Below are 18977 nucleotides of genomic sequence, written 5' to 3'. Positions count from 1 at the left end.
ATGTCTGGAATCCGCAGGCTGTGATTGGTCGCAGGGGTCCTGGTGACCGGCCATCATGTCAGTATTGACCCGTGCGGAATGATGGACGCGTCTGGAGGAAAATGATGGGGTTGGAGGGGGTCAAAGGTCACCGAGTGCTCATTGGCTGTTGAGGGTTCATCATTGATCCAGAAGGACCTTCTTTGGAATTCATGTTATACACTTGCAACAGTAATTCAATTTTTGTTCATAAATAACTTGCCCTGTGGGGTCATTAAGAGCCCATTCCTGTAGAGATGTGTAATGTTTGTCTCCGTGACATCATGACAGTGGGACTAGCAATTGCGTTCGATTTTATGCACTTATTATTTTTGTCACGTGTTTTGCTTTTTTTAAAGGACTGTGAGTACGAAGCGATGCTGAATTACACATTTAACCCAACAGACCTGCATCTGTCACTCAGTCCGAGCTATTGTCTCAGTTCAAATAAAAACATTTTTTTCCTCCCTCTCTCTCTCTCTCTCTCTCTCTCTTTCCGTAATTCAGTCTCACCCGATTCTCTACCCTTTTATCCACTCAAATCAAACCGTTTTTTCTTCTTTTTTTTCCTCCAACCCTACATGTAATTTTTCAAAATCAAAGCACAAACGTTTCCCCGTGACCTGCCCCTCCCTCCCTGTGTTTTTGCCCCTTTGGGTTTCGACGGCAACTGAATTCAAATCCAAACTCCCACCCCATGTTTTCATCGCTATGGCAACATGAGAGAATTAAGGGAGGGGGGGGGGGCATTCCATTCTGTTCTCATTGATGGACAAACACTCCGTGGCGGGAAAGAGTTCAGTGTCCAATAGCAGCATTCCACTTTGCTTACACGTCATGTGTGGTTGATAATCACACAAACAATGTGTGTGTGTGTGTGTGTGCTTTGGGTTTATATTACATTGTGGGAACCAAATGTCCCCACAAGGATAGTAAAGAAGGATAGTAAAACCTGAGATCACCTCCATTGTGGGGACCAGCCAGCGGTCCGGTCCCCATGAGGGAAATGGGTTAAATTTTTTTGAAATTGTAAAAATGCAGAAAGTTTTCTGTGATGGGTAGGGTTAGGGGTAGGGTTAGTGTAAGGAGATAGAATATACAGTTTGTACAGTATAAAAACCATTAAGTCTATGGAGAGTCCCCACAAAGATAGTGAACCAGACATGTGTGTGCGTGTGTGTGTGTGTGTGTGTGTGTGTGTGCGCGCATATAAATTTGTTCAATGTTTAATTGAATGCATGCAAGTCCATTTGGTGTTTGTTTTCCCCATAGTTCCATATTCAGCCAAAGGAACTGGACATTGCAGGAAGATTTATTTGTTTAGTTTTTGAGAGAGAGAGATGGTCACATATATTTGTGGAACATCCACCACACCTGCTGTCATAGATACACCCTGTTTTACCCCGGTCTCCTGCTTTAATAACCACCCTCCCCCTCTGACCCCGGATCAGAGGAACCTTTAATGACAGTAAACACACACACCGGCTGCTGCTCTGTGAAAAGAGCGCTTCTGAAGGATGAGATCAGTCAATTATTATCTGTGCAAAATCTCAAACACTCCCCACAGCAGCAGCTCTGAGATTAGACCGGGCTTAATTGTTAGTCATAGTTAGCCGTTTATACTGTGTGGTGGGTTTGAAAAAATAACCCCTCAGGCGGTGAATTTTGCTTGATTGATTGTTATACTGTTCGTGTTCAGTGGAGCCGTCACCTGCTGAGGAAATGACCCTGTGTTTAGAAGTCAGGATTGCTTTTGTTATTGCTCAGAGGTTGCTCTTTTTCGGACTTAATAGAGTCTCGGTTACACTACTGTTCAACAGGGTTTTTTGCAAGGATGCATTAAATTGAACAAAAGTGACAGTAAAAAAATATAAATGCTGTTCTTTTGTACTATTCATCAAAGAATACTGAAATGCATCAGTTTCCACAAAAAAATATGAAAAAGCACAACTGTTTTCAACATTGATTATAATCGTAAATGTTTCTTAAGCAGCAAAAAATCATATTAGAATGATTTCTGAAAATTCAGCTTTGATCACAGGAATAAATTACATTTTAAAATTCAAATAGACAGTAAACAGTATAAAATTACCTCGAATAGTACTGTACTTTTGATCAAATAAGAAACTTCTTTCAAAAACATTTAAAAAGTCGTAAAAACCCCAAACCTTTGAACGGATGTTTCTAGATGTTTCTTCCAAAAATTCCTATTTTTTTGTGCTTTTTTCATTTATTTGTCATTTTTGTCTATTTTAATATTTTATTTTAGGTCAGTAGTTGTCATACAGCAACATTAAAGAAAGAGCTATAAAATAAATGTGGATAGCAGCTCAGATCCTTTGTTGAGTTCATTCTGAAATCTCTGGCTTTTGATTGCAGACTTTGGCTATTCGATCCCAATATTGTATGGAAACAATTGAGGTATTAATAGATCTCATTTGTGGTCTATTTGATGAATAGACATGTCAAGCAGAGAATATTGCAGCACGTTTGATAAAAGATAAAGGGATGTTATAATAACACTGACTTGTTAGAACAGGCCTTCAGTTCTGCACTTTCATATATAACTTCAGTCCGCAGTTAACTTTCAATACTGCTATACGCCACACATGGTCAGAATTGGATGTTTCCTATTGGCTAAGGAGTAGTTTGCAGTTGACTGAGCAACAGATATCACCTAGATTTGTACTCTGTCTAAGGGATATTCATGTCATCAGCACAGCTGGTGTGAGAAGAGTTACACACTGAAGTTTAGTACTTGAGTTTAGGGGTTGTGATGCTTGACTGAAGTCTGGAGGTGGAAGATCTAGCGCTGGCACACCTGTCCGCATCACTGGAGGGTTCAGCGGTATGTCAGACTCCAGGTGTGTTTGGATTAGAGTTCCTCAGCTGTAACGTTTCTGCATTAAATTGTCATGTATTATTTCCGTACTCTACGCAGGGAGCGCGTCCCATCGCTGAGGAACTTGGCTTACTTTCAAACTCCGACGGCTGCTTTCTAGCCAAGCGGAAACACACACACACACACAGCCGGCATGCACTGCGTTATCAGTGTGTCATCATTTACAACACTGGAATTTGGGAAAAGCAAAGCACGATCAAAATAGAAGGGGAGGTTGAGGTTGAAAAACCAGATCCGAATATCCAGACGACACGCATATCACCTTTCAAAGAAAGTTAAACGGTTTCTATTGCTTTGAAAGCGATTTGATTGTCTGGCTGCTCCTTTCATATCACATTTCAATAACTCATGCTAGTGTGGTTTTGTTTTGAGTCTGTGTGTGGATATGAGGAAAACAGCTGACCATGTTACATCATGCTGAGAGATATTCAGATTTCCATGGAGTTGAGCTGCTCTTTCCACATGTTTCCACGTGCCTGTGCAATAAACAAAAACAGGTGGTGCTTTTTACTCCGTGAGCTGAAGCATTTTTTATTTGTCTATCCCCTGGTTTCACAGACAAGGTTTAAGCCTAGTCCCAGACTTTAATGCATGTTTGAGCTGTTTTAACTGAAAGCAACTTGCACTGATATATCTTAATATGACAGTGTCATTGTTTTGTCTCAAGATGCACACCGGTAATGTTTTTTTTTACTTAAATCTCCTAATTGAACTAAGGCCTGATCCTGTCTGTGAAACCAGGCCTATATGATTTTGTTGAGTTGTGCATTGCATTAAAGGGATTCTTCACCGATTAGCATTAAGCTTTGTATCAGTAGAAACCCGGTAGTATGTTCAAATGACCGTGCTTCCCTCCCTCATGTCCCCCTGAGACGAGAGATTTCTGTATTGTGTGTCTGGAAAAAAACCTCAGATGATGCAAAAATCGTCATTTATCTTCATCAGAGGCTCTTCTGTCCAGAGGCGAGAGACTACAGCCAATAGGAGGAGCTCGTTCCGCATGTGTTCAGCCCGCCCATAGGGGGATCTCACGATAAAACGCCGCCTTTTCAGTTTCGAGTCGACTAGTAGCCTAGTTGTATCATTTCTCCCGACACTGCCCTCTGTAACCGGTAGGCGTGGCTTGGGAGTGTCCTCGTAGGGCAGTGAAGAAAGTGCATTCTGGGAGTTGTTGTCTTACATCCACATGAGCCAAAAATACAGTACATTTTCTCAGTCTAGAAGGCAGCAACTTCTAAAATAACTTTACATTTCTACTACATAAATTACCCAATTTAAATACACATTCATCTTTCCAGCGGTGAAATATCCCTTTAATCCCTTTAATATTTATATAGCATAAATATTACTGTTGCTTTTATGTAAAATTTGATTAGGCATATATTTTCACCTGGTGAAGACAAAGCGGGTGGAAAATATTCAGTAAAAGGAGGCCATAACAATGTTCTTTTTTTATGTTGTTAAAAATATATAGATATTTTTCTAAGTTGTAAATTAACATCAGAATAACTTGCAATTCTAAATACTCATCTGTATTCAATTCAGTATTAACATTAAATTCCTCATTGGCTTGTGAAGTAACAGGGCTAAAATAATCCCATTTGGATGTAATGGTTTGCACTGGTTGTTTCAGGTATGCATGTGGTTTTTGGAATAAATACTGTGTGTCGGCATTAGTTTATGCATTAGCCTGATGAAAAAAGATTCACTGGGAATCAAACCCATGATCTCAGAGTTGCTTGAGCGTCAGTTTTGTGTGCTTTCTCATTCTTAAGTACTGCTGAATAATTGCTTGTCTCTTTGATTTCCGGGACAGGTCGTGTGTCATTGAGTCGTGGCGCGTCTCTCCTGGTGGATAAGTTGACTCTGGAGGATGAGGGCTGGTTTGAATGTCGAATTCTCCTGCTGGACCGAACCTCGGATGAGTTTCAGAACGGCACATGGAACTTCCTTTCCATCTCAGGTGGGATAAGAAATGCTTTGAGGTTGTTTCTTCTATTCAAGCGTGCATAATAGCTTTGCATGTCAGAACTATTCACTCATAAAGATTCAAATGAAGTGATGAAAAATTAATTCTTTCCAAATCAGAATTTTTGGTTTGTGTCCATCAAGTAATTTTAATTCACTGTATTATGCACAATTGGAAATTCCAGATGATTATTTATTATATAAACGTCCTGCGATAAAGAATGTGATCAGAACATACAGCCCACCCCTAATGAGAAACAGACACAAAACTGTGTGTTGCGTGTCAGCTGTGTTGCTTAATCCTTCAAATTAATCTTGTGACAATTAGGTTCCATAGAAAGTGAACATGCATTTGTTTAAGAGCATGTATATTTTATAATGATGCTCTTATGTTTCATGTTCATGCCAATAAAGCAGCTGACATTTTTGTATTCTTACGGAAAGGATTAAACGTCTGATTAAAGCAGCATCTGCAGCTCATATAAAAGGCTTTGTTGCAGTGAATAAGAGAGAGTTGTGTAATCCGATCTCATATTTCGTGACACTTGCGTCAGTGTGTGTGATGCAGATGATGTTTTGCTCTTATATCAACAGAACTCGAGCATTTTCATCTAAAACTACACGAGCTCTTTGACTTTTGCACTTTCTGTTGCTTACAATCTTTTCACATTGAACTTTGTCTCACACCTTCAGGATGACTATCATGCCTTCTGAAACCTCACACACTCTCTTCTTCTGACACCCAAACACACACACACTCCTTCAGCACTGATGTGTGAATCCTGTGAAGGGCTCAGACTGGCTTTTAGCATCTGACCGTGTTACTGTAGCATGTACGAGCGATCCGAATGAGGACAGAGGACAGAAGCTCACGCTCACACTCTCCAGTGCGGCCTGTTTCACGCCCATTATATGCACAGTGTCAGCTTACAGCGGTTTTAAAAGCTGTCATTGTGTGAGTGTGCTGGAAAACATGTCTGTGTGTTGACAGGGTTATGGGGAAATAAGATGCGTTTAGGGGTTTTGCCTCACTTGCAAATGTCCATTATTACATAATTGCATGTGTTACGCTTTGAGAAAGTTAAAGACTACTCTACTGTGAGCAAGTGTAAAGCAATGATTTTAGGTCCTTAAAGGGATAGTTCACCCAAAAATGAAAGCCTAAATTCAATCTGTTCATCATATAAAGCAATTGCGTCTCTTCAGAAAAATGTTAACTAAACCGATTAGTTTTACGATCTTTTTATGAACTTTTTAAAGCGTCAAAGTGGTAGTTGCGTTGCCGTCAATGGTGGAACAGAAAGCTCTCATATTTCATTAAAAATATCTTTATTTGTGTTTCGAAGATGATAAAAAGTCTTACGGGTTTGGAACGACATGAGGATAATTAATAATGGCAGAATGTTAATTTTTGGGTGAACTATCCCCTTAAGTGGTGCAGTATATATCGGTGACCTTATAAGTATCAGAAAATAATATTTGTTATTATCGTATCAGTCTAATTAGTCTAATATTACAAGCGTCTGCCTGATTAAGCCAATATTAAAAGTACATATTTAATTAAATAATTAGTTTAATATTTATTTATTTTTGTATTTAAATAAATATGTAAATAATTAATTTCATTATTTATTTAATTTATTTTTATATTTTTTATTCATTCTTATTTTATGTATTTATTTTCTCTGTGAAAAATATTAAAAGTGCATATTTAATTAAATAATTTAATATTTATTTATTTTGTATGTAAATAAATATGTAAATAATTCATTTAATTATTTTGATGGTTATGTCTGCTGTAGCTCCTCCAGTGTTCATAAAGACTCCTCCTGCCTTTCTGGAGGTCATGTTGGGTGAATCTCTCACCCTCCAGTGTGATGCTCATGGAAACCCGAAACCCATCATCATCTGGAGAAAAGATGGCAGTGCCGCTGAGGAACAAGAAGCAGTTCAGGTACACAGCTTTTCAGTTGATTATTAGTAGGGCTGCACAATATATCGAAATGATCGAAACATCGCAAATGTATATATCGCGATATGCATATCGCAACCGCTTGCAATAACTGGGGTCATGACCAAAAGACAAAGAGAAAATCACTCACTGCTCTCGGCTGAATAACTTTTGTAGCTTTAATAAGAATCAGTATATTTTTTATTCATACAGTGAAAACTAAGCAGTGTTTTATTTTTACATTTGAATATTCAGTTTCTGTTGTTAAATAACCCTAATGTAGGATAACCTGAACCCCTAAACCCCACTGATGTTAAAATAACACTTCTTATGCTACAGTAAAACACTGCTGTTCACTTTCAGAAGTTGTAGGGATGTTTTCTTGTCACAAAAAGAATGTGAAACACATGTAGGTTATATAATTTTAAAGATATTTTAAAGATTTCAACCAACTTTTCATTGTGCAATTCAAATCTGCATCTCTACATTTTTACCCTGATTGAATATCCTGTTTAACTCAGATATACATTGTGATTGCAGAAGCACGATGACTTGTGAATCACGTTTCATGTCAGCTTGAGTGTAGAGTTCACATTGGGCTGTTCACATTTTCCTCTTTGACAGTCTCGTTTACCACCTAAACATTAATGTCCCTCAACAGGTACTCAATGAAACCTTGTCTTTAGCCAAGGTTACCAGGGAAACGGCAGGAATATACAAGTGTCACGTATCCAATTCAGAAGGGAACCTTACCTACACCACCCAGCTGCAGGTCAAAGGTCAGTTACACACCACGTCTTACCCACGTGGGCGAAGAAAGCCAGCAGCTTGTAAATAGGCTTGCAGGGTATTAAGTGTTTACCTTAAGCAGCATTTGGTATGAGAACATTGGAGTCGTTGATGCAGTTGGATTTGTGTTCAAATTCAGTTACCTTAATCCCAGCTTCATATGGTTTGCAACTGGCTTGGTTCACATTAAGAACTGTTGTGGCTTCCATTTAGCTCAGAAAATATGCACTTTCTACTATGCAATGGCCTCTTTGAATCAGATTTGAAAGATTTTCAGCTGTGTGATGAAAAGACCATGAAAGATGATAAACATTAAGCAAATAAAATGCATCAATGAAAGTTCCTCAATTGCATGATGATAAAGAATATTGTTTTTTGTTGATCGCACAACTGCAAAGCGAATGCTAGCATTACCATTCTGTTTTTTTCATACAGTATGTCATCATCTGAGCATTGCTATAATATGTGGTTGAAAACCTAGACAGTATCTCGCATACATTTTTTTCACAGCATAAGAATTTAGTACTGGCAAACTGTAGTGTAATGAAACGAACAAACACTGCCCTCTTTTGGTGGGAGTGTTTTAACACAATGCATTTGGCATTTAAGCCTAAATCTCAGCCCTGAACAAACAACCTCCTCAAATCCAGATGCCCTTAAAAGCTGATTACATTTAATGCATTCAGTCTCACATGCATGCTTTTATGCATTCTTTTGCTTTCAACCAGGTCCTCCAATTATCATCATTCCCCCTGAGGACACCACTATGAATATGTCCCAGGATGCAATTCTGCAATGCCAAGCAGAAGCGTATCCCTCTAACCTCACATACGAGTGGTGGAAACAAGACCAAAACGTGTTTCACATTGAGTAAGTGACCTACGATTACAAGAGCTTAGATAACATTATTACACTGGAATTCTGATTGGACAATCACAGCATTCTGCCATCAAATATTATTGTGTAATTAATGATGCGTTATTTTCACATAATTACAATCAAAGCTGAAAATGAAATTTGTTTAGTAGCCTCTAATTATTTGGGTTAATTCCATTTATTAGAAATAATATTAATAGCATTTATTGTCATTGAACTGTGTAGTTCAGTTATGGACTACACTAAAAATCTTTACTTATGTAGTGTTGTCTGTGTGTCGTTGTTTTCTGTTTGCTGATGCATGTTTGTGTTTACAGAGTTCTGAAATCACGGGTAAAAATCCTAGTGGACGGGACACTCCTCATTTCAGGTCTGATACCTGAGGATTCTGGGAATTACACCTGCACACCCACCAATGGTCTAATGACTCCGCCCTCTGCGTCTGCCTACCTCAAAGTTAAACGTGAGTGCTTTGCAATTTATTGGTTCTAAATTCTTTCTTTTTGAGAAATATTAAAATCTCATCTTCATGTATACCAGATAAAGAGAGTAACAGAAGATTAAAGATTCAAATTAAAGGGGTCATTAAAGGGGTCCTATTATGCTTTTACATGTTCAACTTTCTTTAGCGTGTAATGCTGCTGTTTGACCATTAAAAAACGGCTTCAAAGTTACAAAGCACAAAGTCCCTCCAAAGGGAGTTTTTTTATATATATATATTCTTATTCTGAAACGGCTCAGTTGTAGCCTTGCGTTTTCTTCCGGGAGCGAACATGTCACAGTATTCCTCATTTAAATAATTCCCGCCCAAAGCATACGCAAAATAAAGGGGAGGGGCCTGGTTGAGTTATTTAGTAGTGTTTTCCAAACACACTTGAAGCGCTACACCAATCACAACACACTGATTCAGCCGACCAATCAGAGCACATTGCACTTTTCAGAAGGAGGGGCTTCATTGAGACAGGAACTAAACAGAGCATTACTGACAGAGTGAGAACTCAGGAGCTGCAACAATGTAAAATATGTGAAAAATAATGTGTTTTTTTAACATTAAAGCATGAAAACTTATTCTTGTAGATGCCAAAAACAAGGCATAATAGGTCCCTTTTAATATAAATGCCTGATTTTCTTAAAGACCCTGCGCGAGTGGTTCGGATGCCCCGTGAGACTTATCTTCCCGTGGGAATGGGGGGAAAGATCGAATGCCCAGTTCAAGCCGAGCCCCCTATGCTGTATGTTAATTGGACCAAAGATGGAGCGTCCTTGGACCTGGGGCAGGTACTGTGTATATCATCAAGCATCTTATTTAACTGTGACCCAAATTACATCATTTTATACTCTTCATCTTGATTGGTCAGTATCCAGGATGGATGTTCAACTCAGAGGGCTCAGTGTTCATAACTGCAGCAAATGATGATGCAGTGGGCATGTACACCTGTACAGCCTATAACAGTTACGGGACCATGGGCCAATCAGAACCTACCAAAGTTATCCTGAAGGTGAGCATATCTCTAGAATGGGAAATAATTTGACAAGTCAACACAGTGTGAAATTCATTATTAATGACTGACCTGACACCTGAGTTGCTGAGAATTTATTTGCAATCTGGTGGTCCATAGGACCCCCCTTCATTCCGTGTCTCGCCCCGTGCCGAGTACCTACAAGAAGTAGGTAGGGAGCTGGTGATACCCTGTCAACCTGAGGGAGACCCCGCCCCTAATATCACATGGATTAAAGTAAGTTTTTTTTATTTATTTTTTTATCCCTATAACCTTCAGATGTCCATGATTTACAACTTGCCATTGCAAATATTTATATGTGTGTTATTTAAATGTGAGTATTTAAAGGCTAATATACTAGCAGACATGGATTTAAAGTCTTAAATGGTATAAACATGCTTCACTCACTGCTTTAGGTTGGTCCCGCCCCTCGCTCTCCATTTACAGTCCTATCCAATGGCTCTCTGGTTCTGCGTCCACTCAGTAAGGACCACCAGGGGGCGTGGGAGTGTCTTGCCACCAACCGTGTGGCCACTGTCAGTGTGGCAACCACGATTTTAGTGCTAGGTGAGAGGAACAGGGAATAGATGCCTGTTAATAAAAATAACCCGTATTTACCTGTAGAAAAACAAATGGGACAGAACTTAAATCTATTATCTGTTCTGTTTTCTTCAGGCACAAGTCCCCATGCTGTTACCTCCGTGTCTGTGGATCCAGGGATTAGTCAGGCCAATGTGTCCTGGGAGCCAGGCTTTGACGGAGGATACACTCAGAGATTTACTGTTTGGTAAGTGACCTCAAACTGAATGCATCAGCAGTAGCACTTAGATTTGTGTGTGTATCTTATTCAGTTATCTTTATTTTCTAGCTTTACTATCTGTGTACTGTTGTTGTCGTCTTCTGTCACCAAGACAAAATCTTGTTTTTTTTGCATTTTGTTCATTTAAATACACATAACTTAATACTTGAAAGTTTAAAATACATATTCATTTGTTTATATGTTATTTTTCTACTTTCAAATGTTCAGTAGCATTGTCTTGCTGTATCATTGAAAGGATTTTGAGAATCATTGAATTTTAGTAGCATTTCAATCGACCACTGAATTTTTGAATTGTGACTATCATATCATATATCTCTCTTTATCAGGATAAAGCCCACTGTGAAAGGAAAACATGAATGGGCATCAATCCCTGTGCCAACATCGAAAACTTCCCTGCTGGTGACGGGTCTGCAAGCTGTCACTAGTTACCAGTTCAGTGTTCTTGCCCAAAACAAGTTGGGCTCTGGCCCCTTCAGTGAGATTGTCACCATTACGACACTGGGTGAGCACTTTTTTTTTTTTATATCCTCATGACATTTCATGTCATCACATTGTTTAGAGCATAAGAAAGAAATGGTAAAAAAAAAAATATATATATATTTTATTCATACGTTATGCTATGTCCTCTGTAGTGGACACCAGGACTAAGTTGTTTAAAAAATAAAATGACATGAAATTATATGTATAGGCAAAAACAATAGGATTTTTTTTTTTTTTTTTTACCAATAAATTTTGGGGTTTCAGGATTTATTTTAACTAAAATTTGTATAAAGGTGATTCTCAACTATTTTATGAAAGATATAACGGAATAAATTGATACACCATTTTACTTTATGCAATATGTGGGTAAAATGGCCATAAATTAATATTCCCATTCAATGCAATGTATCTATACACTGTATCTAATGTGCACATTAATGTGTTCTTGGAGCAACATTTAATGAAAAAAGAAATGTAATAATTGGAGTAATGATTGGCAACATTTGAATAATAATATCTAATATTTCATAGGAATATTGATGTATAATTTATTTCCATATTCTCTTGTTGTGTCTCCCAAAATGCCTGATAAACATGCTTTAAGTCCTGATGTCTCTACAGTGGACATGTATGAAATCAATGCCCTAATTTTTTTATTTGAAACCCCATAACATTTTCCTGAGATGTTGGTTTATGAAATACAATTTGAAAAGTAGTCCGATTTAAATTATAATTACAATATATTATCATATTTCCTACATTTGATCACTAAATTAATGTCAGACATTTTTAAAGACCAATGAGAAGTTGTTTTCATGGTGAAACCTCCAAACATTTGGTGTCTCTGAAAAGTCCTGAATGTGCTCTTTACAGGACACCCAGGTTGTGACATGTGACATGTATGATGTCAGAGAAATTCACTAAAATATAATGTCCACTACAGTGAACAAAAGTCTATTCCTGGGTCTCAGGAGGATATACATGCAAATCATGCACTTTATGAAGTCTCCAATTAGCTCTACACATGCATACACATATCTTATACATGGTAAGGTTTAGACTGTCTATAGTTTCTTTAAAAAATCTGTATTCCCTTATTTGATTCAAAGCATTCCCTGGTGGACTACAAAGTTATTCCAAACCTATAATCCAGGATTTATGATGTAGCATACTAAGATAAACCCTATGTTTTTTTCATTGCAGCTCCTCCAACAGACGCTCCCAGTGTGGTAACCACCATTGAGGTGTTGCTCCCTCCCACCTTGCTGTCAGCCAATCGTACATCACTGGGTGTTTTGCTCCAATGGGTGCCACCTCTAGAAGAGTCTCCACCATTAACTTCATTTGTACTTCTAGCAAAGCGGGGAAAGGGGGAGTGGGTCACTATAGACAGAGAGATTGCTGTCAACGTGACCGAGTTGATTGTACAGGGACTTGTTAAGGTAAAACGTTTGAAATATTGGGAAAATGGCAGCTTGGTGTTGAATGTCCCTATTCTATGCCATTCGTCTTCACTTCATGGTTCATTTTCTCTTCATTTATTTCCACAGGACTCCAACTATGAGCTGTGTCTTCTGTCTCGCAGAGACAGACTGGTTAGTGTGCCCAGTGACTCAGTTGTCATCTCTACTGAAGGTGAGGCTAAATCAGAACTCGATATTTTTACTTAAAATTGATATATCTGGCTTTTTGAAAGTTTGAAAGAGTTTTTTTATTTTCTTATGAGGCTTGGAAAAACTACAGACTTAATAAATATAATTGAATATTAAAATGATAAATAGTAGTGGTTCAACATTTCACAAAACTCACAGTTCAGATCTTGAGTTTTTGGATTATTTTTTGGATCAGCAAGAAAGAAAAAAAAGAAAAAAATATATATATATATTGGGGAGTGGGGTAACTTGCTTTCCATTTATTACTTAAAGCACACTTTAAGTACTCCGATACCACTGCAACTTACCCAACTAATGAAGCTCAAACATTATTAAATACAACAGTCAAAAAACAAAAAAATACCCTAATTACAAGCATGTAGATAAATACAATATAACAAAGCTACAAATAAAGTAAGGTCTAACTGTAGTATTCATTTCAGGTACAGAAATGTAATAATTAAATGTAAAATAACACTATAGTGTTCACTGTATAGCTTAATATAGCTTAATCTTTGTTAAAGCTTGTTGTTTGAACAACATTAATGACATTGACAACAACAGGTGTTTATTGACTGCTGTCACTTTAAGGCCTAATGCACAGATCCAATATAATGATACACATCTGATTTCTTTCTCAATTCTTTAAGTTCACTTAAGACAATGACTGTGTTTATGAGAGAACTTGCCTGGACAGGTATTTTGACATTATTTTGTGTGTGTCCATCCAAGTGCAAGGAGAGGCGAAAGAGGAATCAATCCAAAGATTTAAAGAACGAATTAAATTCTTTTTTGCTTCTTTTAGTGCTGGAATGGTTTAAAATCTATTGAATGTGTAAACTGGTAAGACAAAACACATACAGATGATAAACTTTCACTCTATGGTGGTTAAACTTGCAATTAATCCGTGAATCACATGCATGCTGAACCGTAGGGCCTGGTCTGTACAGATCACAGATCAACTACTATCCGTTTAAACCCTAATAAATAGAAGGTTCAAGAAGTCAGAAATGTAATATTGGTATAAATTAATTATGTTTAATTGTTAATTGATTTATTATATTATTAGAGGGTAACATGTAATGTGTGGCCCTAAGGTATGGAGATGTATCCGGCAGCACCCAGTCTCCTGGCCTTTGTTCCTGAGCCCCTGCTGGCTGGTGTGATTGGGGGTGTGTGTTTCCTGTTTGCTGCCATCATCCTTTCTCTGGTGACAGCCTGTGTTATGAACAATAGAAGGGGACAACGACGAAGGAAAAAGAGAGATGGTAAAAGCAGTGATGAAGATTGATGATTTTGAATATGAAATTTTTGTTGAACAAAGTACACCACTATAAAAACATTTTAAATCTTTTTGCATGCTCTTGAAGTCATTTGGGGCTGCAACATTCAGATACATGTATTGTGTACTTAATGAAGAGTTAAAACATTACTCAAAAGACTTAAGTCAATTCCTTAAGGCCTTTGATGCATTATCAATCGCTATGACCATATAGACATTTAATGCCTCAAAGACTGATACTTGACATTTGAAGTGATGTATTTGTTCTTAGCCATCAGTGGTATTGTCATGCATGGCATCTCTGTTTTTTTGTTTTTGGCACTTTGTCATCTTATGACTCATTATCCGTGGCATGATATGAACTTTGCACCCTCCCCACCATTTCAGATATCCCCTCTGCCTTCCAGAAGAGTTCGTCTCCACAGTAAGTGTCCTTCCTTGCTATGCATGTATCATTCCTATGCTTCTCCATCTTTGTCACTGTACTACAATGGGTTTTTGAAATGACAACCTGAAGGGATGATACATTTGTTTCAAACATCTCTCTATTTGTTCCCTAAATGTTCACTTGTCTTCTTTCTCCTCAGAGCTCACTCGCCTTCTGACAGTCCCGACAGTGTGCTGAAGTTAAAACTGTGCCCTCCTTTAAACTTCTTCCCCAACTCATCCTCTTCTGATCGCTCAGACCGTTCCTCCTTTGATAAAGGCAGCCGCAGTGAGTACCAGGATCAGAAAAAGCAGCTCCTGTCCTCATCCTCTCCACCTCCACGCTACACCCTGTGTGAGAGCCACTTTGGTGGATCTCCCTCACCTACATCTGCTATTGAGTCCATAGCCAGAAGTCCTGATGGCCGCTTCGTTATCCAACCTGACCTAGAAAACTCCATACCAACCCACATCAAAAAGAACCTCAAAAAAGAATTCCCACAATCACCGGGTAGAGGGAGTAACGATGGAACTTTTAAAGAGTCCAACAAATCAAATCCTGTAAGTTCGGAGAGGGATGGACAGAGAGAGAATCTGTCAGCATTGACGGTGGACCCTCCAGACCCAGAGAGACCCCATCACTCCCCTGGCAGGGTGAAGGCAATGGCCAGAAACTTTTCCCGTCATGGCTGCTTCTACTCTGATGATGAGCAGGGCTGCTCTGAGGCCTTGTTGGAGAAGGCCAGTTTTTATTCAGACTGCAGTGAAAAGAGGGTGAGTGACTCACTAAAAAAATGCCGGAGCGCCAGTCATAGGGAGGACATATTTCCCAGCTTAACCAGGAGAGCCCGAGCTTTGGAGAGAGAGAGGCTGCTCCACCAGGCACAATACCAGCCAATCAATGGAGACAGCCAGCTAACAGAGGACAGCACTATGGTAACTCAACTGGATGGTGAAAGAGAGAGGGACAACTTAAGCAAATGTTTAAAGCTGGTGAAGGAACGTGAGCAAATGGAGAGGGAGCTAGAACACTATACGGCCAGCCGAAGGGTACAGGCACATGAGCAACAACAGAGACGGGCCAAGTCTGCAAGTCCCTTAAGAAAATGGACAGGTGATGAGTTTGAAGACCCTATTTGGAAGCCCCAAGATATACATTTACGACAAAAAAACAGACCCAGAAGCCTGGCCCAGCGTGTATCGGACTATAGGAGGGGATGTTATTTTGGCAACACCAGTAGTCCCTTGGAGAGACTTCCCTCTTCGTCTTCCTCACACATCCAGTGGGACATAAGCCCTGTGACATCCCCCACCAGCCTGGTGCCAGTGGAGAGCCTTTCTGAAGGGAACACACCTCATTCACTCTACCCTCACACACGTCAACAAGGCATTGCCGATCTAGAAGATTCATTGGCAACAGATGTCTCTCGTTCACCAGCCACACAATATACCTCTCTCTCACTTTTCTCTCCTACAAGGGACATACCCTCTCCCAGTAAAACCAACCTGAGTGGGGCACAAGCTAGACACCCGGAAAGTCACCTGGAAGAGGAGCAGGAGCTGCCCAACAGGACTTTAGTTCAGGAAAGTTGGTTGCAAGAAAGAAAAATGGAAAAAGAGGCTCCAGCATTTAGATCAACATCCCCTGCTCGCTTGAATCCTCAACCATCTGAGCTGCACCAAATGGTGGCAGGAAGAGATAGAGATACTAGTCCTAACCGACATTTCCTTGATCCCATGGTTCAAAGCGTCACAGACACAGAGGAAGTAAGGGCCGTTCAAAAAGACAAACTGAGTCATAATCCTTCAGGTTGCTCTACATTGCCCTATGATCATCAGAAAGCAGGAGCAAAAGGAAAAGTGATAGTAAGTGGTGATTCCAGCTCCATAATGCCTTACAATGAGCAAGAGAAAGAGGGTATCAGGGCTCGATCCCGAAAGAGTGACAAATGTGTCTTCAGTGAAAGCCCTAGTCGAATATCACACCTGACCCTGTTGGAAAATGAGGCGGGAAGTGATCAGTCAAATTTATCGAGAATGTCAGAATCAATGAAAGCTAAGCTTGCTCCCCAACCAGACCGGATGTCCCCACTGCAGACCAGCACTATCCTGGAATACCTGAGTCTTCCAGGTTTCATTGAAATGAGTGTAGATGATCCTGTAGAAGTGACTGAGCCTTCGGAATCTGTTGAACCCAGTGTTGAGCCAGAAACTAGGGCACTGTTAAGAGATGAGCCTGACGTTGTACCCAAAATTTGGGAAAAAGATGGTCAGGAGCACTCTGGGACCATTATTAGTCATCACAATGGGGCTGTTCATGACCACAGAACCCTGAACGTACCAGTGGGACACCCTAAACCTGGAAGTATTCCGATTTCTGACCCTTGTTCACAATTAGAGGCACAAGATACATGTGTTAAATCAGGCATCTCAAACACAATCAAGAAATGTTTCTCAACATCTAAAGAAAAGGAAAAGAGTTTAGGGCCTAAAAAAAAAGAAGTTACACAGCATGGTCAAGCACAGACATTAATTAACACGGCTAAAAGCATGGCAGCAATTGTTTCCAAATGTCCAGACTCTATATCTGAACAATATCAAAGATATCAGGCTCAGGGTGACCGGACAAACATGATATCCTCACGGATCTATCCAGGTCCTATGCCTTTCATGAAAAAATCTGTCAGCATTGGTCCCTGTAGGACCCTCTCTGGAGTCGGGCAACCACGTCAATTCCTTAAGAAGTCCATTAGTTTAGGTTCTAGATGGGAAAATTTTGAAAATCCAAGAGCTTATATATCTGAGACTTGTTACAGGGATAAATTTCCCCACCCAGATATAAGGCTCAAATCTTACAGTCTGGGTCGTACCCCTGCACGCTACTATCCCATGTCTGGCCCATCATGGCGAGGGTCAGTGCCCTTTCAACCTCCTACCAGCTACAGTTTAGAGAGACGTAAGCATATTGAGAGATCTGACATGACACCCTCCTACCACACACCTGTTCCCTCAGTCCCAGATCCACCACAACACATGGAATCGTCCCTTCCTTCCAGGCGAGAGTCAGATCCACGTCGACAGGCAGCGGTCTTTCAGGATTTCTCTAGGTGGCCACTGACTTATCAGGAAACACTTAGGTCAGTTCAGCATAAGTATGTCCCACAAGAACCTCCTCGACCTTTTGTTCCACCCAGATCAGTGGCCAGGGTGGACTACCTGCAACCTGCAGAACACAGAAGGTATCCACCAAGACCTTTCCTCCCCAGAGGTTACAGCTGGCCCTCACCATATCATACATCCTTCCCACTACGAGAGCAAGACATTCCGAGAGAGGTGGACAAAGGGATGGTTGCAGTTAGGGGCTGTACAGAGACAGAAGTCCGGGATATAAGAGGTGATGGGGGCAGAGCCAGTTACGCCAGCCAGAGCAGTGGAAGGGGTAGTGTGGGACCGTATGGACACCTACGCCAGTCTCTCTCTATCACTCCAACCTTACTCAGCTCGCCAGAGACCACCGAAGAGAGCGAGAGGCTCAGGACAGATAAAGACCTGAGAGAACGGAGGTCCAAAAGGTGAAGCTGATACACATATACACGAGGCAAGACCTCAGCACAGACAAACTAGAATAGTTGCCAATGTCTTATTTTGCTTATGTACGAAATGACAGTGATATAAATGTGTATAATCTCACTATGTATTGTTGCATGTGTGTGTGTAGAAGAAATACCTCAGTAGATGAGAGTTATGAATGGGATGCTGCGGAAAACTCTGTGGATCACGACATCCTGGAGGCCATGAAGATGGAGCGGCCCCATGCAGGCTTTGGGCGAGGCAGGGAATTTAGGCAAGAACGCCCCCGCTCCACCGCTGGCCTCCAGGACTTCCCGAGTAAACGTAAGAACACTTGAGCTTGTCTGCTTATTTCCCACATCAAATATAATGGCAAATTAAATTTCCCCTGAACTTTATCCGTCCTCCACCTCCTCCTCCCCCTCCTTTCCTCTCCTCTCAGGCCTGTACACCATCAGCCCTCCCTTAGTGTCCCAGCCTCCTCAGCACCGGTATGGTCGTTCCCTCAGTGATGCTCGCTTCAATGCCCTGCGACAGGAGTTCCAGGAGTACCGCAGAGCCCAGGAATCCTACTCCCGAGACCCCTGCACCCCCCCTGACCCAGACTCTGACTCCAGCTCCGCATTGCTCTGAAAACCTTACCTTGGTCCGTTACCTCCCTTTGACCAATCTGTATTGAAGTTTAACTTGTTTTAGCTATGGATTTTTTTTAATATATTTCCCTTTGTAGGGACAAATGTCCAC

General features: G+C 40.2%; 1 protein-coding gene across 1 annotated transcript in view; it reads left to right on the top strand.

Moving 5' to 3' along the window:
- igsf9b (immunoglobulin superfamily, member 9b) overlaps nucleotides 1-18977 on the top strand; it is a 45960-nt gene that overhangs the window by 25651 nt on the left and 1332 nt on the right. Inside the window, exons 4-21 of the mRNA XM_082187816.1 lie at nucleotides 4737-4883; nucleotides 6691-6842; nucleotides 7501-7618; nucleotides 8357-8498; nucleotides 8822-8967; nucleotides 9640-9782; nucleotides 9863-10003; nucleotides 10124-10240; nucleotides 10420-10570; nucleotides 10679-10790; nucleotides 11150-11325; nucleotides 12507-12745; nucleotides 12854-12938; nucleotides 14053-14223; nucleotides 14625-14661; nucleotides 14825-18235; nucleotides 18382-18557; nucleotides 18676-18879. Of these exons, the coding sequence (XP_082043942.1) occupies nucleotides 4737-4883; nucleotides 6691-6842; nucleotides 7501-7618; nucleotides 8357-8498; nucleotides 8822-8967; nucleotides 9640-9782; nucleotides 9863-10003; nucleotides 10124-10240; nucleotides 10420-10570; nucleotides 10679-10790; nucleotides 11150-11325; nucleotides 12507-12745; nucleotides 12854-12938; nucleotides 14053-14223; nucleotides 14625-14661; nucleotides 14825-18235; nucleotides 18382-18557; nucleotides 18676-18866 (5855 nt within the window). The 3' untranslated portion in view covers nucleotides 18867-18879. The remainder of the gene's footprint in view (nucleotides 1-4736; nucleotides 4884-6690; nucleotides 6843-7500; nucleotides 7619-8356; nucleotides 8499-8821; nucleotides 8968-9639; nucleotides 9783-9862; nucleotides 10004-10123; nucleotides 10241-10419; nucleotides 10571-10678; nucleotides 10791-11149; nucleotides 11326-12506; nucleotides 12746-12853; nucleotides 12939-14052; nucleotides 14224-14624; nucleotides 14662-14824; nucleotides 18236-18381; nucleotides 18558-18675; nucleotides 18880-18977) is intronic.

The sequence above is a fragment of the Leuciscus leuciscus genome (genome assembly GCF_965113295.1).
Source record: "Leuciscus leuciscus genome assembly, chromosome: 13".
In the NCBI taxonomy this organism is placed as follows: domain Eukaryota; kingdom Metazoa; phylum Chordata; class Actinopteri; order Cypriniformes; family Leuciscidae; genus Leuciscus; species Leuciscus leuciscus.
Note: the sequence above shows the minus strand (reverse complement) of the source record. Positions and strands in the feature narration are given on the sequence as shown.